The sequence below is a fragment of the Aspergillus nomiae genome, assembly GCF_001204775.2.
Source record: "Aspergillus nomiae NRRL 13137 chromosome Unknown contig00020, whole genome shotgun sequence".
Classification (NCBI taxonomy): domain Eukaryota; kingdom Fungi; phylum Ascomycota; class Eurotiomycetes; order Eurotiales; family Aspergillaceae; genus Aspergillus; species Aspergillus nomiae.
The window spans coordinates 98,768-124,797 of NW_015378075.1; the positions used below are offsets into that span (position 1 = coordinate 98,768).

Consider the following 26,030-nt stretch of genomic DNA (forward strand, 5'->3'; position numbering starts at 1 on the left):
CACCATCATGCCTAGCCTTGCATGGAAACGCCTCATCCGCTTCAAAGCCACCGACGGACGGATCCTTCGCGGTGAGCCTCTTGTCGACCGCGACGTCGACTTGGGCTTGATTACTGAAGCCGACCAAGTCCAGGTCCGCATTCTATCCGGAGACGATATCTACGACACAACAGGCAAGTCCCAACTGACCGACGAGGTGGCCGTTGTGCAGACACTGCTGGGCCCACTGGCAGCGGGAGAGATCCCGATCCTGCGCTGTGTGGGGCTGAACTATGCAAAGCACAGTATGTTCCATGCACATCTCCCCCGTCTCACCCCTTTTACATCTTTTGCCCTTAATATATACAAGATCAAAGTCTTCCAGCGCTAACTGAAAGAAGTCCGCGAAGCTGGCCGCACCCCACCGCCATTCCCCTTCATCTTCTTCAAGCCCAACACAACCGTCCACGACCACGGGGCACCCGTAACGATTCCCAAGATAGCACAGGACGAGCAGGCAGATTACGAAGGCGAGCTGGTATGCCAAGTTTACATCTCTTTATTCGTTTCTTGCGATATTGGCCTAATTTTTTGCTCACGAATGTATGTATGACCAGTGCATGGTAATCGGCCAAGACGCAAAAGACATCCCCATCGACAAAGCCCTCGACTACGTCGCAGCATACACAGTGGGCAACGACATCTCGTCGAGAAAACTCCAGCGAGACCCTGCGCTCGCCGGCCGCGTCCCGCAGTGGGGGTTCTCGAAGGGCTTCGACACCTACGCGCCCCTGGGTCCGTGTCTCGTCGCTCGTTCGGAAATCCCCGATCCAGGCACATTGCAGCTACGCACAACCATCGATGGAGAGGTAAGACAGGATGAAGGCGTGGCGGATTTGCTGTTCGACTGTGCGTACCTGGTTTCCTACCTCTCGCAGGGCACTACGTTGCAGAAGGGGAGTGTCATTATGACTGGCACGCCTGGAGGTGAGTTTTGTCGGTCTTTCTTTTCTTTTCTTGCCTTTTCTTTCTTTTCCCTTCCACATTCTGCCCGGTGCGGAGTCAAGAGCTTCTGGTTTTGCAGTTGGGGGCTGATGTATTATTCATCCAGGTGTTGGTGCTGGACTGCAACCGCCACGGTATTTGGTCCCTGGGACGAGGATGGAGGTTTGGGTTTCTGGGATTGGGACGCTGAGGAATAGTGTTGAATTCGCATGAGCTTCTTTACTTGTGGGAAAACTAGATAGGTACATTATTGATTGCTATAGAATGGCCATAAAACATATTCCAAGTTCGTCGAATGCCGGGTCGTGCTATTGTATTTGCTGTAGTAGGGTATACGCTGACGGGCCTCAACTATCTGCAGGATAGGAAAGCATTGACTGGCACCAAACTTTTAAAATATATTTCTATCAGATGGCTTCGTGGAACCCTTCTTACCGCCACGTGGTTCGAATATCCGGCGCTTTCGGTACTAAAATAGAGGGAGCGGCCAGCGCTCAATGTCGACTTTGGCCTAGAAGTCAGAAAGGTAATATGGATTCATGTGTTTTGATAGCTGCTGAGTATAACTTTTGCTATTGAGCCTAAAAATGCCTCTCCCGCATATTCACCGTCCGGAGCCTTGCCCTTTCCAAAATCCCCTGCACACTATGCTCTAGGCACTCTTCTTCTGAGTGCAATCTCGCACTCCCTAGTCTTCACGAAGAACCCTTCTTGGAGCATAGTTTCGCCAACAGATACACGTTCCAGCTGGTAAAGTTTAAAAAGCGTTGCCAGCGTCTTCAGGATCTCCATCCATGCAAAGCTACCAGAGGGTTAATCTAACTCCAATCAGTACGTACTAGAGACACTCACTTTCGACCGATACATGCACGGGGCCCAATCGAAAACGGGACGAAAGACTCAAATAGCTTCGAGGCGCCGTCGTCAAGCCAGCGCTCGTAGCGGAATTGCTCCGGGTCCTTGGCAGCAAAAGTAAGCATACCGGTCAGCACACGCCAATCTCACCGAGGTCCTGGATATACTTTAAACGCCGTGGGGCTGTGGTGGATGTTAAAAGTCGGTACGCTCATCAAGGTCTTTGGGGTTGTTAGTTCCCGTGCGTGTTATGCTTTAGTGGGATGTTGTTAGAACGTACGCCCTCAGGCAAAAGTCTCCCTGCCACCACCTTCCCACCCTTAGGCGTAACCCGCTCAAGGCCAGTGGCACTCGTCGGCCGAAACCGCATAGTCTCCCGGACAATGGCATTCAGAACGGGAAGGCTCTCGACGGTCCGGAAGTCCGCCACCCAGTCCTCCGGCATCTCGCCGGGGAAAGCGTCATCCAGCTCGTCTTGGGGACGCCGCTGTATCTGCTCAGAGCGGGACACGATATCGACGACATTGACCATGCTTGTACTCGTCGTGTCGCTGCCTCCGACGATGAATGAAATCGACTCGGCTATGATCTCTTTCTCGCCGAGGGCCTCGCCTGTTTCTAGATCTTTGGCCATGAAGAGAAAGCTGAGCAGGTCTTTTCGGGACTTGACTTGGTCGCGTCGGTTGAAGTAGGCCTTTGTTCCAATTGCGGTGAGAGCTTGTGTGCCACGAAGTCCCTGCGAGCAGAAGGGATCCAGCGGTAGTCGTTTGACCAAGGGTATCAGGGATGGGGGAATGTGGCCGAGGGCATTGAGGACTTCACCGCGTGCATCAACTGCCTCTATGAGGTTCAAGTAGTCCTCCTCACGATCAAGGAAACCGAACGATTCACCAAACGCGAAATTACCTGGCCCGATGAGCGAGACGTTGACTGAAGGGAAAGGAACAGAGAGCATACCAATAATGTCGAAAGCAAGAAAGTTTGCTGTGGAAAGGGTTAGCCCTGTTTCCTAAATACACGCCAGACAAAGGTACGACAACTAACCATATACGTTAAAATCCAGTGTGATCCTCTCAGATGTCTGCAGTTGCTCATGAATAGACTTTATGAGTTTCTGCATATTCTTCGTCATATATGGCTCAAATTCCTGCAAGCTTTTTGCCGAGAACGCAGGGCTGACAATCTTCCTCTTGCGCTGATGGACTTGGGGGCTTCTAGTATTGAACAGAACTGGCTCGACCTGATGAAATGGTAGAATACTCTCAACGTCAGCTTGGTATGGCAGTTGGGGGCGACGGGGCAAAACATATCTTGATAAAAGGGTCCCTTCAGGAACCCTGACTGGTGGCCATACATTTGTTGCACGGCCGCTGGGTTCGCAATTGAGATGTGGTTTGGTGCAATACGAACAAAGTCTCCGTATTGCTCATGTAAGTCGGAAACGGCCTGAGACCTCCGACCCCGTCTGCATTGCAGGACTATCCATAGAGGAGAAACCCTAGCTAGCAGAGGACCTGGAAAGCCCCGTAAAGGCGAGAGTAAGAGACAGTATGCAGTCCATGTTGCAACCTTCGGAGCTCGGGTGGTTAGAGGTGAATGCCTTGCGAAGTCTCTGAGTAAGCTGGACCTACCGCAAAGATAGAATGATAGACACCGCGAGGTCTGGGCTTGTTGTCGAGGGTGAGATGTAATTCTCCATTGCTGATTGATTAATCATCCAATGTGGAGACCCATCATCTCTCGCACTGAATACTCTGAAAATTATACCACAACTGTATCGATGGACCGGGGAGAGACCGGAAAGGTTTGCGAGGCGACAAGCAATTGGATACTAGGCCCTGGCTGTTCGGCCCGGGGCATCCCCGAGGTGATTGACTCGGTATCTAATATATATCTTGCAATAATTGCCTTTTTTCTATACAACGGCCATGGACGGTAAGCATGTCAAAGACCCGAAAGGGTGGCATACAGCCCTAGCTTTCAATGACAATGACCAAGTCATGCGGCAATTCCATGTAGCATCCCATAGGTATATCAAGGGCAAAACAGACTTTGTTTTGACGGAGCTACGCATACGCCGGAGAAGGGGGACGATTTCCCTCGAGGCGGGAAGAAATCCGATAAAGTTGCTTGACCACCAGAGAAGGACCTTGAGGAATATATTCTTAGTCTCATTGGGTACTCCCATTTGGCCAATCAAATATAACGACCAGACTGAAATGGTCATATGTGTGATGAGGCCAATGGCTGTAACGATGTATAGTGGGCTATTCTTTGCCTCAGCAAATATCTTGAGCGTTATCGAAGCAAATCATAGAATAAATATCCAGTTACTTGCTTGGGTGCAAGCGCCGCTCAAAGTCAGGCAAACACCATTTGACCATCCATTCAGACTTCAATACCTCTTCAGCGGTAGGTCGATCCTCAGGTAAAAATGCGAACATTCGCCGCATCAAATCTAGAATTGCAACAGTTTCTTCCGTTCCATACTCGCCAATTTGACGCAGACGTCTGTATTTTTGAATACCCTCCTCAAAAGCCTGCTCGATGGGAGGCCACACGTAGCGACCCTCCACTGGACGACCATTCATATCAAAGAACTCATCTCGTTCGTTCCACTGCTCCCACCAGTTTTTGGATACAGGGCCCAGTATGTCGATTTGCTGAGATGCCAGTTCATCTGCCGAATAACATTCACTGCTGAAGATAGCCTTCATACCAAGGATCTCCCAGATACACGTAGCAAGACTCCAAATGTCAGCTGAGAATAAGAGGGGAGCTTTTGGCCGAAACAGTGCTTCGGGTGGCCGGGCGGGTAGTGGCGTGTGACAATTTTCGCCTCTGCGAGGGTTGTAGGTTGGGTCAAATGATTCGCCAAAATCGCTCAGAAGCACACAAGCATCAGCGAGAGTAAATTCTTCCGCCTCTTTCCCAAGGGATAGCGGAACGACTGCCCTGGGTGGGATGTTGGGAGGAAGCGGTTTGCCATCCCTTTGTGTGATTTTGCTAGTATCGGGCTCGCCATAGGTCTTATAAAACTGTTCTACTGAGAGTTGATCGAGTGAAGATGGCAGTTTGACAAGAATATTGCGAAGATGCACATCTGATTAAGATAAACCCAGGTTAGCAATGGATAATTGGATTGCGAATTCTAGGAAGGACTGACAAACCTCCATGAACATAACCTTGCAAATGCGTATATGCCAGAGCTAGAGTGAGGCGATAAGACAGAGCACGAGTGACTTCAAGAGGGAAGAGGTGGCAAAAGGAGACATCTCTGAGATTACATCGTGCAGGAGGCATAGTATAGCACTGATGTGTTCCATTCGGGCCACTGATTTCAAATACATCAAGAGGGAGAGGTATCGCATCACGACCTGGATGCTCACCAGATGTGGCATGGTGTTGGGCAAGTGCTTGAAGAATTTTTGTCTCGTGAGAAGGCGCATCGGCAATGCCCACTTTAACAGCGACATAGCGCTTCGAGCAAGTGTCACGGGCAAGCCAAACAGTCGAATAGCTCCCATAACCCAACTTATCGACAATACGGTATCGATCGCGTAGTACATCACCAATCATGATGGGATGATACCCGCCTGGCTTATACTTTTCAAGGATCTCTGCACCATCGATCCAGTTGTACTCGAAGCGACGTTCCTCAGGGGCGTCCTCACACGGCGACATTGTGAGCGAGGCATAGCATAACCTGCTCGGACGAAACATTGGAGACCCGCGAAAATGTGAGACGGTGGTCGAGACGTGTCCTGGCTTCCAGGGCCAAGGCATAGTCCAGAAGGCCTTCTTTGAGCAACGCGTCATCGTCAATGGTGGATTGCCTCCAAGGGGTAAGGGACAAATGTCATATGGGTGATATGGGTGTAAAGTTACGTGCGCCAATAGGTTTGCATTGTTGTGAGCTTACGTTTGGAGATATTGTTCTCCGTAGTTGCAGTTGATTGATGAGTAGTGTACTTGTCAAGTTTCTGTTCGACTAGAGTACTGGCAATGTGTATCGGGAAAGCTAGACACGGGCCGCCTGGTTATTGTGGCGGGGAAAGCGCTGGGGTTCTATCGCTCGGAGGGCCTGGCAACTGAATGAATGCTGCTCATAATTCACCGACTTGTCGACTTCATGTTTTCAAGACCTGAGCGCTTCCTAAAGCGACATAAAGCTGACCTCTACGACGGCCTCAATCGAGCTAACAGATCATGTAAAATACTGTACCCAGTTTATCAACACCACCCATAGTATTATATTGACCAATTAGATTCTCTGGCTATGCTGGAAAGTTCCGGGTTATCGACTAGTCCGATTCCGAGGTTTGACCGTCTTTCGATCTTAATTCGGCCATTTTTACCGCCTTAAAGACCACGCCTTTAGGGACTGCCTCTAGGGGCCGCCAGGGCCTACCTAGCACCATGTCTATACCCTATAGGTCCTGATACTAGATCTTTAGGGGCCAGTGGCAGAGAATCTTGAGAACTCTCCCTAGGTTCTAGAATTTCAATAGTACCCTGCCACCCTAAACGTGGCCGGGAAGACACTAAATCATTAGAAGATACGTGGTAGCCCTGACTTTATGTAAAACACCGAAAATCTTGGTAAAAAATCATAAAATCCAAAGTATTGTCTTGTTAGCTCGAATCCTAGATTTAGTCCGCTGTAGACCGGGAAGGCTTTGGGGTGGCTACAAGCAACCGGATACTGGGTCCTGGCCCGACGCATCCCCGGGGTGATCGACTCGACAGGAGTAAAGAAGATCCTTGGATACATTGGACTTTGATTACCACACAGCCTTGACATCCGCCTTGTACATAGTACCTCCACCTAGTAAAATTACAAAGAAATATTTAAATATCTATAAATTTTATTTAAAAGTTTAATGTATGTCAATTCCATGGGACTGTTGCTTGCATTCACGACCAAGAAAGCGGAGGAAGTGTCTCATCGAGGGCAAAAGTCATGTTTTCAGCGTTCAGGTATTCCGGCCATTCGACAACATCCGCCACCCCTTCAGTCAGGTCTGTATTGGGAGTAATATCTGTGAATAGATCCTCTATGTCGTGGATCATCTTCTCATGATCCTTCGACGCTGCATTGCCCAATCGAGCCATTTCTCCAAGTAAGCTCCTGACTGGACTGTACAGAGCACTGGTCCGGGCACCAGCAAAAGCATTAGGCCGCTTCTCCATCAGGCAGCCGGAGATCACATGTACGGTGAGGCTAGAAAATATGTGTAGGGACTCCCAGAATCCGAATTTCGCTGTGAAGATATTAGCATACCGAAATAAGTTCGAAAGTGAATATCTGAGACAATTGATGATGAGACGAAGAAACATACCAATTTTGTGACATTTTGACAAGGCAAATAGAATTGCAGTGCTATGCGTTGCAGCTTGCAAGCACTGTGTATTGAGGCTGACGACATCATTGCAGGTCATGAAATCTTCTTGTCCATGGACGAGGGTATGGAGTTGTTTCAACAAAAACGGGCGAAGGAGAAGGATGAAACACTAATCCATCAGCACCCCATTGTCGATCTGGAATCGCTCTTCTTACCTGATTATAGCGAAGTAGCAGGGATGCGACGGTCCGCATCGGCGAGAAAGCCAAAGTATTGTCCAAGAAGCCTCCCTGTTCAGTAAACTCCAAACGTGGCGAGAACTCCAGGCTCCAACGATTCAAAGCTTGTAGGCATGGCCCAATAAGTGCTTGTGCTTCGACGGCATTTCCGAAACGGAGTTCAGAAACCGTCTTGATAATTTGGTATTTGATACGACAAAGTTTAACTTGTGCGGTAAGATACTGAGGATCTGAGAATTCCTCAGCGTCCTCCATGGATAACTGAGAACTATCCGGAAATCCGATGCTGTCCTCCTTAAATACACAGGCGGGCTCCAAGGATAGCTCTATACAAGTTGTTACATCCATGCAAATCGTCGTCCACCATACGCGTTTGCGATGTTCTTGCTCCAATGGACTCATTGCTGGCTGCGGCTTTGAAAGCCCGAGGAGCTTGGCCAACCGAAGAGCCGTCCCAGCGTATGTATAAGCCGTTTTTCGTCGATTGAGAGAGTAGCAGTAAAATGTCTATCTGAAATCAGATTCAATGCGACTATACCCACTTTTCAGCATCATACTTACAATGAGATTGAGGGCCTCAACCTGCTCAACTGTGGGTTCCTCGTAAGATGGTGGCAGAAGGAGCAATGCTTGCTTAAAGAGTTCAATCCCCGGCGGATTTACTCGTTCAGAGTCTATTGTATCAGCACTATTGGCGGAGAACTCGGCTCTGCTATCAACCAGGAATGCTGGAGAAACAATGTCATTATATGACTCTCCCAAGGCCAAGACTACAGAAACACAGCAAAGCCATGTTTTTTCTATTTGATATGACCGTGACGGATCGTACAGGTCGTCTATTCGAGTGCGAAAGCGCTTCTTTTGATACCAGTGGTAATCACATCCCATAAATGACTCGAACTGGCCCAGAAGATAGAGAGCGTAAGAGTACGGTGGAAACTTGACGAGCACCTTGGGTTCTATGGATGTTAGGAAGGTCGAAAGTGACAGTCGCGACTCTACATACGGCTATTGTCATGTTCCAGAGGAATGTATGTGTAGTTCGATGCCGTGGATTGGGCGTTGAGCTCGCTTACGCTAGGGGTCGATGTCGTGGGAAAAGGGGGTACCCCGGCTATCTCTTGGATAGGGTTGGAGTACACACCTTTGAGCTTGCGTACAAAATGTTCGGTTGTGGAGTTTTCAACTAATCGCTCCGGCAGTATCTGTTCTTGCGACCCATCGCTGAACGGGGTTGTGGGCTGGTAGCTGGTGTGAGTCACGGCCAGAGGGCCGTCACGACTAGGCTGCCGTAGCCGTATGATTTCGCTCTCTAGCCGGCGTAAATAGGTCTCAGAGACAGTTGTAACTCGCTCCTGGGACGGGAAAACGCATGATTTCCGGCTCGAAACGCACTTTACACATGGCTGTTCTGATCCTCAATCGGTCAGAGTGATGATTACGAATCGCAGAAAGCATACTTACCGCCACTACATTTCACTTTCTGGCTGCGACAGTAAAAGCAGGCACGGGCAGACCTTCCTTTGAATCGAGGCATATCTCAAATTTTGAGCCACAAGGGGGTTGGAAAGAGAACAGATCAGACTTCCCCGATTCCTGCGGTAAGGTTCGTCAGGTGAGGTGGCAACTAAGTTCGATTTACTTTCTAACCGAAGCTAGATAAAAGTATCTTAGCTCAGAACATTCACTCCCCTACAACAGAACCTAGAATTATGACATATTGTGAATCACACAGCGCTTGTTCTAGACGGTCTCGAGACTTAGTGATTATTATCAGTCGAACTTTTCTTGTCTCTTCATACCCTTTGTCGCTTCGCTAAAAGTCGCATGAGCGTGTTAAGCACCCCGCAGTTTTCGGAGACTACGGCTGATTACTCCCTTAGTATCACCAAATGTTTAATATCGCTATGTCTCCTGGGACGGTGCACAGGCTATCCAACATCGGCCACTACGGCGATAGGGGCCAAAGATCAATCCGATTCCCCTTCTGAGAGTGTAACATTTGGTTTATCGCCTCCGATATGAACGGACACAGCCGTAGCGGCCGAACGCGGCAATTAACAATCGGTCTGAACCTTAACCAATGATGCGGGGAAACCCTATCTAAGATGCCTTTAGCTTTGGCCAAGGGCACATACTGAAGCCGAGCGAAAGGGTGTTTCCTAGATATTGGAGACCAGAGGGGAAGATGGCGCCTTTCTTTGAGATAGTAGAAAAGCTATTAATGTGCAGCATGCTTCTCGCCATTCAGAGCGTTAATCAATCTTGTTTTGAGTACTTTTCAAAATGGTCGATGTTAAGGAGAACGCCAAAGTCCCCGAGATGACTCCAGAGGACAAACTTGAACAGGGCTCAACACTTTCAATTCGGTTGCCTCCTACGCTTCAGGGCACAACAGATGACGAGAGAATAGCGGTGGAAAAGGACTTGGTCAGAAAGCTTGACATTCGACTCATGCCAATGCTGGTCTTGATATATATCATGAACTATTTAGACAGGTGCTTTTCATATAGCCTTCACTGATGGGGTGCTAGTGCACTAATAGTACTGCCAGAAATGCGATCGCAGCAGCCAAGTTAAGTGGCATCACAGAGGAGCTCAACCTGACATCCGTTCAATTTCAGGTATTTAAATCGTTCATAAGGTTAATATGGGTTTCATGACTAAATTGCTTAAGACTTGCGTTAGCATTCTCTTTGTCGGGTATGCTCGAAATGTTTGGAGAAGCAAACCCCCGTACTGATGACCGCAGTTATATTCTCATGCAAGTACCATCAAACCTATTCTTGAACAAAATCGGAAAGCCTGCACTTTATCTTCCAACGTGTATGGTAGTATGGGTGAGTTTAAGACACAAAAGTTTATTTAAATCAACATGTCTCATAATCATTCAATTAAGGGAATTTTATGCGGGGTCACTGGTGCAGTTCACAATTATGGTGGCCTTCTGGCATGCCGGTAAAGCACCGTTCGGACAATTGTTATCCTTGGTGGGCTAACATAGCCCTTCAGATTTATCCTTGGTTTCGTTGAAGCGGCATACTTTGTCAGTCCTATGCTCTCAGACTGTGCTTATGCGGATGTTAACTAACATCGTGCTAGCCAGGGTGCATGGCAACATTAAGTGCTTGGTATACTCGGGAAGAACTTTCCTTGCGTACTGCCATTCTCTACTGTGGGTCTCTTCTCTCCGGTGCATTCTCCGGTCTTATTGCTGCCGGTATTAATGACGGCATGGATGGGTGAGTTGAAGTCCCCTCATACAACGCCACTGCTGCAGACTAACAATAAACTAGAGTGAAAGGGCTCCTCGCATGGAGATGGATATTCATCATCGAGGTACGTGTTTCTGCGAGAGTCCTTCTACCGTTTCCGGCCAGCATCTGATCCTCCACCGTTATAGGGATCAATCACAGTGGTCATTGCCCTCGCCGCTTACTTTGTTTTACCAAACTTCCCCCACAATACAAAAGGCCTGTCCCAGCAAGAGAAGGAGCTCGCAATTTGGCGGCTAGCAAGAGATATTGGACAGGAAGATTGGGATTGCGAGGAGGATCTAAGCTTGCTCAAGGGTTTTAAAGACTGCATGGTTGATTGGAAGACCTGGCTTCTCGTGATTCTCAACTTCGGCGCTGTTTCCAGCGGCACAATCAACAGCTTCTTTCCAACGGTAGTTGAGAGCTTGGGTAAAGGTCGGATCCATACACTCCTACTAACGGTACCGCCGTACATACTGTCCTGCATTGTCGCTATGGCTGTTTCCCGAAATGCGGACCGAACAGGAGAGCGATACCTCCATTTCTCTGTACCACTGTGGATTTCTATTGCCGGATTCATCATCTCAGCAGCTACGACCAACCTCGGTGCCAGATACTTTGCGATGATGATCATGCTGCCAGGTGTTTATACGGCGTTTATCATTGGTATCTCCTGGGTCGCAAATACCATTCCAAAACCATCATCAAAAAGGGCTGCTGCACTCGCATTTGCAAATGCGGTTGCAAATTGTTCGTCTATATATACCCCCTATCTCTATCCGGACAGTGATGCCCCTCGTTTTATTCTAGCTATGAGCGTGAACGCAGGCACTTCATTGCTTTCGATATTCACTGCCACTATTTTCCGACTCCTTCTACAGAGAATCAATAAACAACTGGACAGAAGGGATGCCGAAGAGGGAACCGTTGGAGGCTTCCGCTACCTCGTATAATGTTTCTAGCAAGAGGGTCGAAAACATTTTCTAGGATACGTGGTTATTTCAGTACATAGCTATACATCCTAGAATGTATTATCAACTAGTAACACAATATTGCTCAATCGATTGAAAGAATTTTTATCTAAGAGGAACCAATATATAGATAGTATTTGGAAACATGAGAAAGTGATTCATTGTCAGCCAACTTTCTTTCTACTACTGATCTTTATGTTTTTAACCATGGTTATGACTCAGGAATCCGTTTCACTATAATTCTACGGCGAAAGTAGAGCACCACATGGTGTCTGTCAAGTCATGGTGATCATGGAGACTCATTCCATAATCTAGACCTCGTATTCATAATATCATTTTGTTCAAAATGTATGATCTGGCGAATAGAGATATCATCCATTGTATACCAAACCTAGATGGCGACGAGGCCCTCATACAACAACCACTTCGAAGCTCGCACTGCTGATTTGAATCTATTTGCAATGTAAAACACATTCTCACTAGTCCACATAGTCTAGTCTGAGCTAGGTCCGTCCTCATCTAAGATTATCTGTCTCCGTGTCCTCGCAATTAACCAGTGGAAGCCTTCGCACGTCCACTACCTCTTGAAACTAGCGTCCCACTAGGTATTTCAGAATCGGTCACATTTTGTTCATGTTATTTCTTCCTCTGCGTTGAATCGTTATCCTGATGGACGGAGAGTTCAATAGCCGACATGATCTCCTCTTCTGTAAGTAACCCTTTCTCAACCACGACATCCAGGAAAGGCCTTCTGTCTGCGAGAGCCGCGCGGACGATGGTCGAAGTCTGCGCATAGCCGAGAGTCGGCACCAGCGCAGTAGCCAACGCGCTAGACGCACGCAAATGCATACGCGAGACGTCTTCATTTGCAGTTAAGCCTTCGATGCACCGACGACTGAAGATGCCAGCAGCGCGAGCGAGTAAATGGATGCTGTCCAGGAGGCGGTCACACACAAGCAGCTCAAAGTGATTGATTTCGAGCATGCCTTGCTGGCATGCCATTGCAACCGCGGTATCGTTGCCGGCGATGGCAAACGCAACTTGGCAGACCGCGATGGGGATGACTGGGTTGACTTTTCCGGGCATGATTGAGGATCCGGCCTGGACGGAAGGCAGAGTGACCTCGTTAATGCCACCGCTAGGACCAGAGGATAGGATGATGAGGTCGTTGGCGATTTTCCATAAAGTGTTGGCGGTGTTTCGCAACTCTCCTGAAAGACGGGCACAAGTGTCCATGTTTTGCATACCGTCAAATGCGTTGTTACTCGGCTGGATCTTGGTGTCGAATAAGAGGGACATGTGCCGGAATACAGCAGCTTTGTACCCAGTCGAGGACCCGAATCCTGTCCCTATGGCTGTTCCTCCTAGGGGAACTGTCAGGAATTGCTTGCGGATTGTGTCAAGCTGGTCTGTGTGTCGCCGGACAGCCGCCTCGTAGCCTCCGAATGCTTGGCCGAGAGTCATCGGCTGCGCATCTTGGAGACAGGTCCTCCCGAGACGAAGAAGCGAGCTATACTCCTCACGCTTCGTCGAGAATGCGTCAGCTAGCTGTCGGAGGGTGCGCAGAGCTTCTGCCATTGCATGATAGACGGCCAGCTTCATGGCAGTCGGGACCACATCGTTAGTGGACTGCCCCAAGTTGACATGATCATTCGGGTGGATAAAGCCGTAATCAGAGAGCGCTCGACCAGAGCGCTTTGCCGCAATGTTCGCAATCACCTCGTTCATATTCATATTTGTTGAGGTGCCACCCGAGCCCTCCAGCATATCGACAACAAGATGTGCATCGTGTTTGCCGAGCTTGATTTCCTCACAAGCCGCATAAATCGCATCTGCCTGCCCTGCTGTCAGGTCACCTATTTCACCGTTTGCCCGGGCTGCCGCTTGCTTTATTGTGGCGAACGCATAGATGAACTCCGGCCATGTTGTGATAGTTCGACCGGAGAGCGTGAAATTCTCAAGCGACCGATAGGTGTTGATGCCGTAGAGTACCTTAGGTGGCAGCTCGACTTGGCCGAGACTATCTTTCTCGACTCTTGCATTTGTGGTGTGCATTGTCACAACTATACAACAAGAACCACGATATAAATCTGATAATTTCCTTGCTACTTGTGGGTGGAAGTAGATATGCTGGCCTTGCTAAATCGACACGCCACAATGCACTAGAGCAGGAGTTCAGGATCCAGGGCCAGATGAAGATATTCAAGGGGGTTTCCCGAGGTCTCAAGCTCTTATCCACTATGAGCTTTGAATAGGTATCAGCTCGCCGAGTAAGTGCTGACAAACGAGTTAACCAGTGAAAAGGTAGTCTATAGTGTCACTGCGATGTTAAAAGATTGACTAAGGCGGATGTTTCAGAAGCAATCAAGGCATAAATTGTACTAGATATACACGGAGAATCGGGCTGTCTCGGCTCAAGCCGCTATAAAGGTCCGTACGTAGGTGTGGGGGTTCGACAAGAAATCCCATGGCCGAGTCCATATTCAGGTATGTACCTTCCAATACACAATGGGATCATAATTCCAAAGGACTTTTCATCTGTAGATGGAAACTCTCTAGGAGATGAAGTCGACCATTCCGTTAGGTGTACTTGATGACATCGGCCGCTACGGGTATGGGGACAATATCATTGGCTACAACCCTCCGTAGCGGCCGAATGAACTGTGCCCCGGCTACGAAGGGATGGAGCCTGTGAGTCACGTGTGTATCGGCTGCCCTAAGTGGAGTTTATACTAAGAGCTATTGTCTAATGTGGCCACCATCAAGCTTATAGAAAATCGCTCTTACTTTACTTATATAGCAGACTTGACTCTATCATGGAAGGAGTATATGGAAGTTGTCGCTATATTGAATCATAATTTGTGCGTTAGATTTAGCCCAAACTGATAGGAAGCAGGTGTAGTATCCAGAGGAAACATGGTCAATTCACATCCCCACATTTACGCTCGTACTCAAATCCATCCGAAGACATCAGGATCGGTCGATGGTGCGCCCGGCCTCCTCGAGAATTTAAATCCGCTAAGTAGAAATTCAGAGCTTGTAGTAGCTTCACCAAATGTCATTTGCTCATATTAGTAGACTCCAGCACCACGGTGAGGTGCGAGCTCGTCGCTGGAGGCCTAGTCGATGCGACACAGGCACCAGTTTCTGCTGGAATAGTCGACCAAGAGGTTGACCAGGGTTTCAGACCCAACCGAACTGACTTTCAGACGCAGTTAAGTATTCACCACAGGGTGCGAAAAAAGCCAGGACGTGAACAGTTCAAGTGGAGCTTCTTCCTTTCTCTCGAAGCTATAAAGCTTCGACATCCGAACTATTAGCCGCTTCTGGTGCATGGAAGCACAGAGTATCCTTGCATGCTGCGGGCCCACAAAGGAAAAGAGAAGAAGCGGAAACTTCTGCTCGTTTGGGAAGGCTGGACTTTTCCAGCAAGCTGCCTCAAGCTCTTCTCTTCGCATATCATGTATATCCTCCATCTCCTCCTCACTCTCTGCTTTTGGCTGTCTCGCACGGCCTTTCATAACAGTAAGAATTACGGCAAGCTCCCCATATAGAATGACGTTTTCTCTAGCATTCACTGGCTGGGAAGCCCCCACGGCAATATGGGGAAGTGTTGAGGCATTTTGCTTCTCATATTCAATCAAAAAGTCGATGTCCCAGTAATCTGCAATGCGTGGATAATATCCAGTTGCTGGGCAGCAACGCAAGAAAGGATTAGGGAACCTAGAAATTGCAATACATCAATTATTGAACCTTCAAAGCCAATCATCGGACAGAAAATCAAAATGCATTCCAGCCTTCTCGTCCCGGTTTCCAGCCGAGGTATTGTTTCCATCGGCGGCCGCGGGCAGAGGGCGGATGCTAGAGCCACCAGGCGTGGGCGTATTCGCACCACCACCACCACGACGACGATTACGTCGACGCACAGGAGCCGAAACACCGCGGGGGTTAACAGCGGCGGAATAGGAGGGAGGGCGTACGGACAACGCATCTGCAATGATGTTACTCTATGTTCAGCGTTAACCTTATTGAAGTGATAAATCATATTTCATGTTCTTTCTTACCTGGGCTGTCCGGAATTGCTCAGCGGCAGCCCACATTCGCTAACCAAGTTCGACCGTTGGGCAGACTTTTCCCGGATGGTGGATACCACATCCGTTCCTGCAGACCCAGGGCTCCCTTTTGTCAGCCTTTTGATAGTCAGTACATTCCATTCAAAATAGCCTTATCTGTGGGGCATACTACGCGGTCAGTAAGGGGCTTCTTGCCATCTCGGCCACGCTGACCACCGCGGTTGGGGTCTTCACTCACTCCAGCGGCTGCTGCAGTGGCCGGGCTGTCAGCCCACCTGCTATGCTGGATACCAGACATAGCAAAAAAAGAAGAAGAAGAAGAAGAAAGGGGGGCGGGAGGCTATTAAAATGAGCTTGTTGCTGGTGAGCTAAATCGCCTTGGTTCCTTGGCAGTGCCGTTATGAAGTGGAAGCAGGTTGTGGTGAGAAAGAAGAAGAGGGAAAAGAGAGAATGAAGAGGGAGGACTTGGGGGGTTGAAATAGAACCAAGCAACAGGGTCACCTAGGTTACAAAAGGGAAGTTCTACTACTGCTTTATTCACTGGCCTTCGTCTTCCCAGCTATCTTTTTGAGTGAAGGATGGAATTTCTGGCCTTTCCGAGTCCGATCTCTTCTCTATCTGGCATATTACATCTGTATTCCCTTGTCCCTCTCGCGAATTCCTCTGATCCTTTCACTGTATTTGTAAAGGTCAATGTTATGTAGTGAATTTCGTAGAAGATCAAGGCCCTTAGAGAAACATCTGTTATTACTGTTTATATACCTACAAAAGAGAGACTAACACAAAATGCATTCATTCACTTTGTTTGGGGTGGGAGATGGGGGGCGAGGGCTGATGTCCAGTGACTCCAGCCCGCCTCTCTTGTTTTTTGCTCCTCCTCTTCTTTGCTTCTCGTCCTACCAAGCAACACTGCATTGCACATGCCATCTTAACTTTTGATAACATTCCTCTTGATTACACCAGCTCCCAATCTCACAATGGCGAATGGCGTATTGCCCGAGACCGAAAGGAAGTGGAAGGAAACCGCTCGGAAGTACAAGGGAAAGAATCAATCCCTGCGGATGAACTTGAAATTGCACTCCGCGTCCAGAGTCAGCAATAAGCAGTTTCTACTCTTCAGGACCATCCTACCGTCCATTATCCGCCCACGGCAGCTCAATAACCAGACCCTTGGCATAGCGCCTTGGATGACGCAAGCCCGTCAACTCCTAGGAGGTGCAGCTTTCAGAGATTATATCTCTGATCTCACCACCAGGCAGAGTCAGGGTGCAGCTTGGGCAGGAAACGACAGACTGTTCAGGATTCCAGCTATCCAAAAACAGCAAGTAATTCGGAACGAGCCTCGGGACGAAAGTTCTGAAGCCAGTGTCAACACTGCCATCGTTTTCTTTTTTACAAGCCATTGCGGATCTGTTTCCCCAGTCTGGACGCCAATGGACGGCTGATAGAATCAAGCTGACGGCAGACTTTGGCACGGTAAGACGCAAAAGACAGTTCGTTGCATATACTGATGGCCAGCTGGTGGATACCTTCAGTCGTGAGATTGTGGCACTCATTGAGTATCAACGATCCCGGCGGGCGTATCATTCCCCAGCTGTTGATATGCAGGAGGTGGCACAGATGGTGGCATGGGTGAAGCAGCACCCGGGCGTCCCAGGAAACGGTAAGCGAGTTCTTGTGTCACAGGATGGAACCAATATTTATATCTCGGTCTTCCAGTACGACCAAGGATGGCTCCGCTATCTCAAGGGAGGCCGCGGGAGTATCGTGCATCCTGGATTTGCCTACATGCACAGATACGGCCCCTGGAACATCTGGAAGGCAGCACAGATGAATCATTTTGCTGAAATCATCCTCGCCCTGCTATTTATGTAGCTCTCTTGAAGACTTATGTTCGTCCTATCGCATGGAGGTCTTCGAGCAGCAAACCTCTTAACTCTCAAAATCCCGTTGCTTTATGCTCCGGGAGCCTGTGTACCATCGATCAGGCCTCCAGCGACGAGCTCGTACCTCACCGTGGTGCTGGAGTCTCGTAGCCTATGGCAAATGGCCTATGGTGAAGCTAAGACGAGCTCTATATGCCAATATGGCTTTGCTTACCCACAGTACCTGTGGAGAAGACATACTTTTGATGTATGAGATTCATGTACCTAAGTATTCAATCATTGTCTGTTGTTATACCATATCACAATATGTATGAAGAATATGCTTATGCCAATGTCAATGTAGCTACGTCTCTTGTGAAATAGAACTTCTAGGATCTCTCGTCCGATATAGCCCCCTCCATTAAGATACCTAGATTACTTTTCCAACAGTGCTCCCTTCCAATGTAATTCAAATTGACTCACATCAAGTCTAGCTCTAGCCATGTGGTATTGCAGGATAGAGGTAAAGGGTCAAGATAAATATACCTTTCGAGATCCAGGCTGCTCTGTGATACAACAGGTCAACAATACGCAATAGAATCAGATTACTTCAGTATTAAAAAAAACAAAATACTCGTCTAGATTAACTAGCTAATCAAGTATTAACATATTTTCCCTTGCCATATTTTACAAGTTTTCATAAGCGATAAATTTATAGTTTAATCATATAATGCTTTAGTGACAAAACAATATCAATATTTTTATCATGTTTAGATGTTTAGGTTTATGGGGAGGGCTTACGGTGCTGACTTCTTTCTAGCTCGGGTGTATAATAGTTGGGTGGGTGAACAGGGGCCTAAAGTGCCCTGAAGGAAGACTGACCAGCGCCTACGCAGCGCCTGGTGACTACTGTCATACTCGACATTGAAAATAGAGGCGTGGGAGAGACCATTTTATCTTTTCCTAGTCATAGCGAGGAAACATAGTGTTTTCATCCAATTAGTACGTAAAGCCACTTACCACTGCCAATTTCAGAGCAGACATTATTGCTTATGTTTCGATAACTTTCACGTCAACGATAGCCTTCAATTTGCCCACTTTTGTTGCCTGTCAACAGTCACCCATGAAGGCAAGGGGGTAATACTCCGTGTGTAAGAATAGTAACGGTATTGAGATTACGACTTTCACATACAACCCCTTACCTAGGATTAACACGTGACCTGTTATCGATAGCGCATCATTAGCGTCAGAGCGATCGCGACTGCGACGGACAAGTCGGCGCGATGGAGCAATGGGGAAATGGACTCAACGCGTACCATTTCCGAACTGAAATCCTCCTTCATCCGGGCGCAGGTGCGTATCCTGTCCGAAAGCCTCGAGGCTCCCGAGGATTGGAGAAGCTATGCCGCCGCCTCGGAGGAGGATGACCTGAGCGATAAGGTGGTCGGAGATGTCCTACAAAAATGTACGGTTCGTGGAATACCTGCTTGGCTACGGTCGTGGTCCTATGCTATTGACTGCACTGGGGGCTCTACATCACTCTAGCCGTCTTTGTTCCTCGCTGACTGGGATGTAGTAAACAGCGCATTGAAACAGCATAATCGCATTGTGTACTCCTCCCAAGCGATCCAACATGTCGCACAGCAAGTCGCAAGCCTCTACTGGACGTCCGTGAACGACGCGATACGCGATCAGAACTCATTTGAGAGAGGTATTGAAAAGACGGTCGATTTGTCCAACCACTTGTGCGTCGCAACTCTCTTGAACCCCATTCCTCCCGACCGCAGGAGTCATTCGACTAACGCGTATCAGAAACCTTACACAGCTCCCTGTGGAACTCGAGGACCAGTCCGCAAGCGAGGAGGAACGTCTTAGGTTGGGTTACAATGTGGTAATTTGGGTTTCATCTGGCTGACAGGAGGCGGTTACAGGTATCAGAAGTTACGAGAGCGCTTGGTCACTCTTGATGACCAGCGACAGCAGCGACGACGGCGTCTGGAACAATTGCGCCGGTTACAGCGTCTTTTGGAACCGTTTCAGGAACCGCAGCAGAATATTCAGCCGAACCTTATTACTCGGGATGGCGAACTAGTGCAGGAATTGGAGAAGATGAGGATGCTCGTTGCACGGGTAGGAGGTCGCATCCAACATAGCAAGAAACGCGGTAATAGCCAGGAGGATCCGACTTCGTATCAGCTGGACTCGGACCAAAAGCTGGAAGCCCTCCTTGATATGAATGGGTGAGGGGTGTGATTGAACATTGATAAAACAAAGGCGAGAAAGAGGGAAGAGGGAAAAGAGAAAATAAAAATAAAAATAAAAATAAGAAAATAAACGAAGGAACAACGGCGAACAATGTCATAAGAATGAAAAAGAGGAAGAAGAATGAAATGTACAGGGCAAAGGCCGTCAGGGCCGTAATGATGACTCTATATTTATGTAGATGGAAATGTAAATATATATGGAATGCCGACATAACCAGTGGATCTCAATCTTACTCGGTAGTAAGTTTTCTCATCCTCCAAATGAGAAAGCGCGATCCTAAATTTAACAAGGCCTATTGCTTTCTTCAGCAGTGCAAGGGATGGAAGGCCATTGTACGAAAATCACTGCAGCTGCACCACTCACAGAAGGTGCCAGTGAAGGTCAAACACAGAGAGGAAAAGCAAAGGGACTCCCTACCTGCTCGGCTGCACTGTCTTCCACCATTTTTGTTTATATTCACTTCCACCAACAACATTCACACAGGTGCAGCCAACCGTCATTCCTCCCTTGTTCTTAGGATTTGGTTGGATCATCATCATCTCTAGATCCCGTGGGATCACCACCCAGGATAGCAGAATGCTGACCGCCTTGGATGGAGATCCGGAAGATCGGAGCTCAGCTTCCGAAGGTCCGGTGCTTGACCATTTCAGTGATAGCGGTATTGCTGAAGGTGATCCTGCTGAACACGCTGAACATGCTGAACAAACTACCACGACTCCCACTTCCACCCGTACAGTACGATTTCTTCTTCCCGTCTCTTTGACCCACTCTCCTGCTACTGTTACTGAGGCCGTTGTTGCCCCTGACCAGCCTATCACCATCGCCGAAACTACCTCGGAGACTCCCGCTAGGCGACCTTTCGTGCCTGGCCACCGTCGGCGTTCCACTCGCGTAAATCGTCTGGACTTGGAGCGCTTCCAGAGGGACGTCTTAGGCATCGACACTCCTGGCTTTGGATTCGACGACGATTCTTCCTTGCCCGCGGTTGACCCCTCTGTTGACCCTCAGTTGGAGAGTCTAAACCGTGACTTCGAAGCTGTCACTCGGTCCATGAATAGTGGCAGTACCCCCGACTCAGGTTCCTTCTTGAGCGGCGTCGATAACGCGGGTAACCAATCCAATATGACCAACGTACCTCGTCAGTCAATGTCTCCCGCCATGTCTCACACTCCTGGTCAGGTCAATGGTGCTGGAATCGCTGGTATGAACGCGGGAATTCCTCTGAATGCTGGTCACCAAATGGATCTCCATCACCTGTACGACATGGTCTTGGAACTGAGCGAAGTTTTGAAGAACAATCGCCAGATGACACAGAGTATCGTCTCCAGCGCTGAGGAGGTCATGGTATGTCTAGCGCGAACCTTGGTCGCATTGCACTTTTCGTAGCATCTAGCTAACGATTATCTAGCGACGCTCTGCTTCGGAAGGTACCTCCCCAAGCTTGCAGCATGTTAATGGCGAGATCTCCGGTAAGAATCTTGAGTCTCCACCTCCATATTTGCACATTTCAGCCACTGACGAAACCCACAGCTGCCCGTATAACCGAACTGGAGCGCGCCCTGGCCAGAGAAAAGCGCCTGAATGAGGTCTTGCGAAACGAACAGGTGGAAAACACAAAGCTCATCGGGGATTACGAACAGGCAGTCGGTACAATGGTTGAACAGATCCGTAACTACTGCCAGAACAACAACTTGCAGTATCTGGCGCAGAAACGGCACTACAACAATCTTCTCCAAAACGAACGGGATGCGCATCTGCAGAGCCGCCTGGAGCGTGATCACTGGCATAACCAAACCATGAAATGTGCAGAGATGATTCGTACTGCCTATCGTATTCGATGTGAAGAAGAGAATGTGCCAATCCGCGTCGTGACTGGGCTCCAAAACGAAGTCCGAGCCTACCGCAACGCTCTTGGTATGGAGCCGGAGAGACCAGAGGAGGAGTACGGATGGGAGATCCTGAAGGATGTGCCCGGAGGTCCTGCCCCTGGGGAGTAGCTGACTACCTAGTCAGTTATGTTCCGGTTTCTACTTAACGAGCTACGACAGTTTCCTTTCCATATCCTTTTGTTCTCTTGACAGGGCGTTTTGGAGCGGCTCTTGGGCGGCGACGGAATTTCCTGGTGCTGATACCCTTCATATCCTTCTTACTCGTTCCTGTATCATAGCATTTGGAGCATGTGCCGGCAAGGATACGGAGTCTGGATAGTGAATTTCTTGGGGGAATCCGGATTTGCTGGTCATTGTCTGGAAATCTTTGGAAAATATCTAGCTACGAATCTTCTGCGTCTGGCGTTGGCTTAATTAATCTCGGCTCTAGCAGCGGTTGACCTGGTCCCGCCGATGGAAATAGCATTTATCAAGCATTAATCTCGTGGTGTGCATCGTAAAGATTCAAGTTCCTTCTTTCAATCCGTATAGAAAACCTCCTCCAACGGCTTCCACCACGAAGGTCCCTCAGCACTGCCCACAGCCCCAGGAGTCGGACTCTCTTGCATGCCATCCGTCATCGCCCACCACTCCCTCACCTTAGGATTGGCCTTCATCTTCTCCATATCACCCTCGAAATCATCCCCGACATATTTAAACGTCGCGAACAAAGTCCGATCATTATCAAAGAAGATCGAATCTACCCAAGCATACACATTAGCCACAATCCCCACTTCCCAAAATCGGGGTCAACTGCATACAATCCCGAATATTACACTCCTTAATCTGCTGCAGCACCTCGGGCCACACATTCGCGTGGCATTCTTTGTAGGCTGCCAGGGCAGACGGCTTCAGGTGGACTATCTGGGCGATTCTTCGGACGGGCATTTTTCTTGTTTTATCCGTGGGGGCGTAGCTGTTGGAACTCGCAGTGTTTAGTTTATAGTCGGGGACTGGAAGGTGGTCTGGTTCGTGGGGTTTTAGTTTGGGTCGGTATTGTAGGTAATAGTGGAAGAAGAAGTGACATACCTGGCTATGGTTCTATTGCGTAGTAGTATTAGTGTAGTTGGATTGTAGTGTTTCAATGTATCCGAGTGAGGATGGAGGAAGCCGATATTATAAGGTTAAGAAAAGAGGGCCTTCGGTTTATTGATAAATTATACATGTTCTTTGATTGATGCATTGGAATCCACTCTCGGGGGGTTTTAGCCCGAGATTTAGTGTATAGAGACGACATGCTACACTATATACTACACTACATTAATTACACAGCACTACATATCAGTGGAACTAGAGCATTATATTAGAACTATACTTTCACAACATATAGGTCCCTGAAACTCAATTTATATATCCATTGTATTAATATTATCAAACGCTATTTATATCCAGCCCTTGAATACACCATACCGCCAAATACTCCGAGGGAAAAAAAAATAATTACTACCATATTACCCTCATAACTCATATCCAGAAAAAGAAACCTTGCATAGAATCATACCATCTGACGTCTCGGCACCGGCCGAATCCATGAAACAGCCATATTGGCTGCGATGGCAATAACTCCAATTATCCATAGCGAGCGCGCGTAGTGTGTGCCATTGTATCGGAAGATGATGGCGAAGATGATGCCCCCCAGATTGCCCATTCCGCCTACTGCGCCGGAGACGATTCCTTTATTTATTGTCAGTTTTGGTTTTGTTTGATGGGGATTGGAGGGAGGGAATATGTGAGTGGGAAAGAAGAAAGGAAAGCTTACCGTTGGCGAAGGGATGGACGTGAGGTACAACGGCGAAGTTGGCTCCGTTACATGCTTCCAGGAAGAAACCGAGGCCGGCAGTGAGTCCGAACATGGTGGCTTCGCTTTTTGGATCTGAGAGACCGAGCGCAAGCTGGAAGGCGCCCATTGCGATGCCCAGGAAGGTGAGGAGGATCTTCTTCGACCAGACGGACTGCGTGTGCTGGTAGAGGAGGTCTGCGAGAAAGCCGCCAGCGGGGCGACAGATGACGTTAAGAAGGCCGAACATGGCGGCCCACTGGCCGGTCTTGGTCTGACCCATGTAGGGGAAGTTTTCGGCGTAGAATTCGCCGAGGATGGAATTGATGGCGAGCTCGGCGCCGAAGGAGCAGGCGTAGGGGATTGCGACGGCGGCGGTGGAGAGGCTGAGGAGGACGTTCATGGTTTCTTTGAAGGTCGGGGCAACGACGGTGTCAGTGCGGAGGGCTTCGAGCTGGCCTGGCATTGGGGCTATGGACTCGGGTGGGGAGGGGTTTCCTTTCTTTTCGATGTCTGCGACGATGTTGGTCGCCGAGGGTGGACTGGATGGATGGCTGGAAGAGATGCCGGAGTTGATTTCGACGATGTTGCCGTTGAATCCGCTGCTCTCTTCAGCCCAGAGGTGGCGTTCGGACCATTTCCCTGTTGGGGTGTCTTCACAGGTGAAGAACATTGCGACGGCTATGGCGACGATGATGATAAAGGGCACGATGTAGGCCACTCGCCAGGCTTTATGGGCTGGGAGGCCTTGGTTGTGGACGAGTGAGTCGAAGACGGCGGGCATTAGGAAGCTGGCGAGCGGAAACGCTTGTTAGTTGGCTGTTTGCGGGCTTCTTCTGCGAGAAAAGTACATACTATGTGATGCCGCCACCAGCATTTCCCCATCCTGCAGCCAGGGAGTTGGCGGTTCCGACGATGCTTTTGTCAAAGAACCCAGTACACCAGACCTGGCAAGGGACGAATGTGCCTCCCAGGATGCCGACAAAGAAGCGTAGGGCGATCAGTCCCTGGGCATTGGTGACAAGCCCGGCCATCACGGTTGGGATAGAGCCACAGAGTAGAAGGCCAATGAATACTAGGCGCGGGCCAAAACGGTCGCAGAGCGGCCCTGCAATGAATCGAACAAGTAACCTGAAGTAGTCAGCTAGAATGTTGGATCCATTCATCTGGATGTCTTACGTCGCTAGAAGAGCAACAATGTTTGAGTTGGCAACTTCAGCCTGCGTCATGTTCAAGTCTTTTCGGATTGTGACAGTCAACTACAGATGGTTAGGGCTTTCTCTTACACAATGCTGGGCATCGAAAGTCGACAGAACTTACTAGAGGCGGAAATGCATACCATGATAGGAATGCAACCATGAATCCCAGCCAGGAGAAGAAGTAGACTCGTCCATATTTGTCAAATGGGTTGAGTATCGGGATCGACCTGGCCTTTCGGTTACTTGGGTTGACCTCTGGAGAGACAAAGAGTAGATTAATGGAATCCATCCCTGAGCTAATGGCCCAAGTGGAATGAAGCTAAAAGAGAACAGATAGAATGGTTGTACAGAGTATCAATAACTATAGGTGTAGGATATCAATGTCACCACCAGGGTGTGTTCACAAGTTGAGATGCGGTTTGGAATGCACTAGTTAAGGGAATTAGATCTCATATATAGACTCTTTGACAGACATTGATGAGTGTAAGCAAAAGCAAAAATAGCATATATGATCTGATATCGATAGATCTTGGATGTCCAGGAATAATTAACTTTTTGAAGTCATAGGAGTTGTAGCACGGTATGCCACTGACAGCATAGAAAAGCTAGATTAGATATTGCTGTAATATGACATCCCTTGGCTAATAATTGCAAGGGTGATAGATAGGATATCATGGAGTCACAGAAGCAAGTATATCTCGGAGCTTTGATTGGACGGTGCTCATGGCTCTGTCCAGTGTCTCGATGTGGACAAAAGTAAGGGTCCCGTCGGATGGGACTGGGCCTCCCCAGCCTAACGGGTGTGGCTAATCGAGAACCAACATTTGATCAGCGTAGATAAGGCCATGTGGTGGATATCTGCCGGCATTTAGCCCTTGACTAACAGCACCAGGCCGATAAGACCCTCTCTGTCTTGCAATATCTCCGCGGCCTCGAGGTCTGGGTGCCATGTATCACCCTCGGACACAGACCATGGCGCCCCGAAGGCGAGGAAGCATGGACCAAGATCGACACCGTCGAGATTCTCTTTCAATTGATAAACCAAGCGCTTCTCATTGGATACCGCTAGATGCTGAGACTCAGGAGGAGCGCCACATGAACTTTGGGTCAACGTTCATGTCCCTAATCTTCCCGGGCCAAGGCAACGAAGAGAACGAGAATAGCGAAACACACTCGTTCGAGGTCCGCGGAGATGTCAAGGGGAGAGCCCACTTCTTAAAGCATCCGATGGGGCTGTGAAGGATCGCCTATGGGTCCCGGATACTCTCATGA

General features: G+C 48.7%; 9 protein-coding genes across 9 annotated transcripts; 4 read left to right on the top strand and 5 right to left on the bottom strand.

Moving 5' to 3' along the window:
• Positions 1–7: 7 nt before the first annotated feature.
• On the top strand, positions 8–1,197 carry ANOM_001586 (fumarylacetoacetate hydrolase family protein; the record flags this gene model as incomplete). Its single annotated transcript, XM_015546843.1, has 4 exons — positions 8–284; positions 381–517; positions 597–966; positions 1,091–1,197. The coding sequence occupies 4 exons, from the start codon at positions 8–10 to the stop codon at positions 1,195–1,197; spliced, it is 891 nt and encodes a 296-aa protein (XP_015410943.1).
• A 432-nt stretch (positions 1,198–1,629) lies between these two features.
• ANOM_001587 (uncharacterized protein) lies at positions 1,630–3,538 on the bottom strand (the record flags this gene model as incomplete). Its single annotated transcript, XM_015546844.2, has 7 exons — positions 1,630–1,786; positions 1,837–1,943; positions 2,007–2,060; positions 2,120–2,823; positions 2,884–3,149; positions 3,194–3,304; positions 3,471–3,538. The coding sequence occupies 7 exons, from the start codon at positions 3,536–3,538 to the stop codon at positions 1,630–1,632; spliced, it is 1,467 nt and encodes a 488-aa protein (XP_015410942.1).
• Positions 3,539–4,169: 631 nt separating this feature from the next.
• ANOM_001588 (uncharacterized protein) lies at positions 4,170–5,523 on the bottom strand (the record flags this gene model as incomplete). The annotated part of the gene is made up of 2 exons (XM_015546845.1): positions 4,170–4,942; positions 5,010–5,523. The coding sequence occupies 2 exons, from the start codon at positions 5,521–5,523 to the stop codon at positions 4,170–4,172; spliced, it is 1,287 nt and encodes a 428-aa protein (XP_015410961.1).
• Positions 5,524–9,709: 4,186 nt separating this feature from the next.
• On the top strand, positions 9,710–11,633 carry ANOM_001589 (uncharacterized protein; the record flags this gene model as incomplete). The annotated part of the gene is made up of 9 exons (XM_015546846.1): positions 9,710–9,921; positions 9,978–10,047; positions 10,101–10,126; positions 10,176–10,263; positions 10,323–10,381; positions 10,436–10,469; positions 10,526–10,643; positions 10,728–10,762; positions 10,827–11,633. The coding sequence occupies 9 exons, from the start codon at positions 9,710–9,712 to the stop codon at positions 11,631–11,633; spliced, it is 1,449 nt and encodes a 482-aa protein (XP_015410960.1).
• A 654-nt stretch (positions 11,634–12,287) lies between these two features.
• Positions 12,288–13,706, bottom strand: ANOM_001590 (aspartate ammonia-lyase; the record flags this gene model as incomplete). Its single annotated transcript, XM_015546847.1, has 1 exon — positions 12,288–13,706. One exon carries the CDS (start codon positions 13,704–13,706, stop codon positions 12,288–12,290), a length of 1,419 nt encoding a protein of 472 aa, XP_015410990.1.
• Positions 13,707–16,701: 2,995 nt separating this feature from the next.
• On the top strand, positions 16,702–17,599 carry ANOM_001591 (uncharacterized protein; the record flags this gene model as incomplete). The annotated part of the gene is made up of 2 exons (XM_015546848.1): positions 16,702–17,106; positions 17,180–17,599. 2 exons carry the CDS (start codon positions 16,702–16,704, stop codon positions 17,597–17,599), a joined length of 825 nt encoding a protein of 274 aa, XP_015410953.1.
• A 1,289-nt stretch (positions 17,600–18,888) lies between these two features.
• ANOM_001592 (uncharacterized protein) lies at positions 18,889–21,851 on the top strand (the record flags this gene model as incomplete). The annotated part of the gene is made up of 7 exons (XM_015546849.1): positions 18,889–19,054; positions 19,166–19,334; positions 19,402–19,464; positions 19,521–19,829; positions 20,400–21,198; positions 21,263–21,323; positions 21,385–21,851. 7 exons carry the CDS (start codon positions 18,889–18,891, stop codon positions 21,849–21,851), a joined length of 2,034 nt encoding a protein of 677 aa, XP_015410988.1.
• Positions 21,852–22,261: 410 nt separating this feature from the next.
• ANOM_001593 (L-rhamnose mutarotase) lies at positions 22,262–22,670 on the bottom strand (the record flags this gene model as incomplete). The annotated part of the gene is made up of 2 exons (XM_015546850.1): positions 22,262–22,482; positions 22,544–22,670. 2 exons carry the CDS (start codon positions 22,668–22,670, stop codon positions 22,262–22,264), a joined length of 348 nt encoding a protein of 115 aa, XP_015410989.1.
• A 607-nt stretch (positions 22,671–23,277) lies between these two features.
• ANOM_001594 (MFS transporter) lies at positions 23,278–25,191 on the bottom strand (the record flags this gene model as incomplete). The annotated part of the gene is made up of 5 exons (XM_015546851.1): positions 24,880–25,191; positions 24,739–24,818; positions 24,415–24,690; positions 23,542–24,350; positions 23,278–23,456 (listed from the first exon to the last, which is right to left on the bottom strand). The coding sequence occupies exons 1-5, from the start codon at positions 25,045–25,047 to the stop codon at positions 23,278–23,280; spliced, it is 1,512 nt and encodes a 503-aa protein (XP_015410993.1). The 5' UTR covers positions 25,048–25,191.
• Positions 25,192–26,030: the final 839 nt, after the last annotated feature.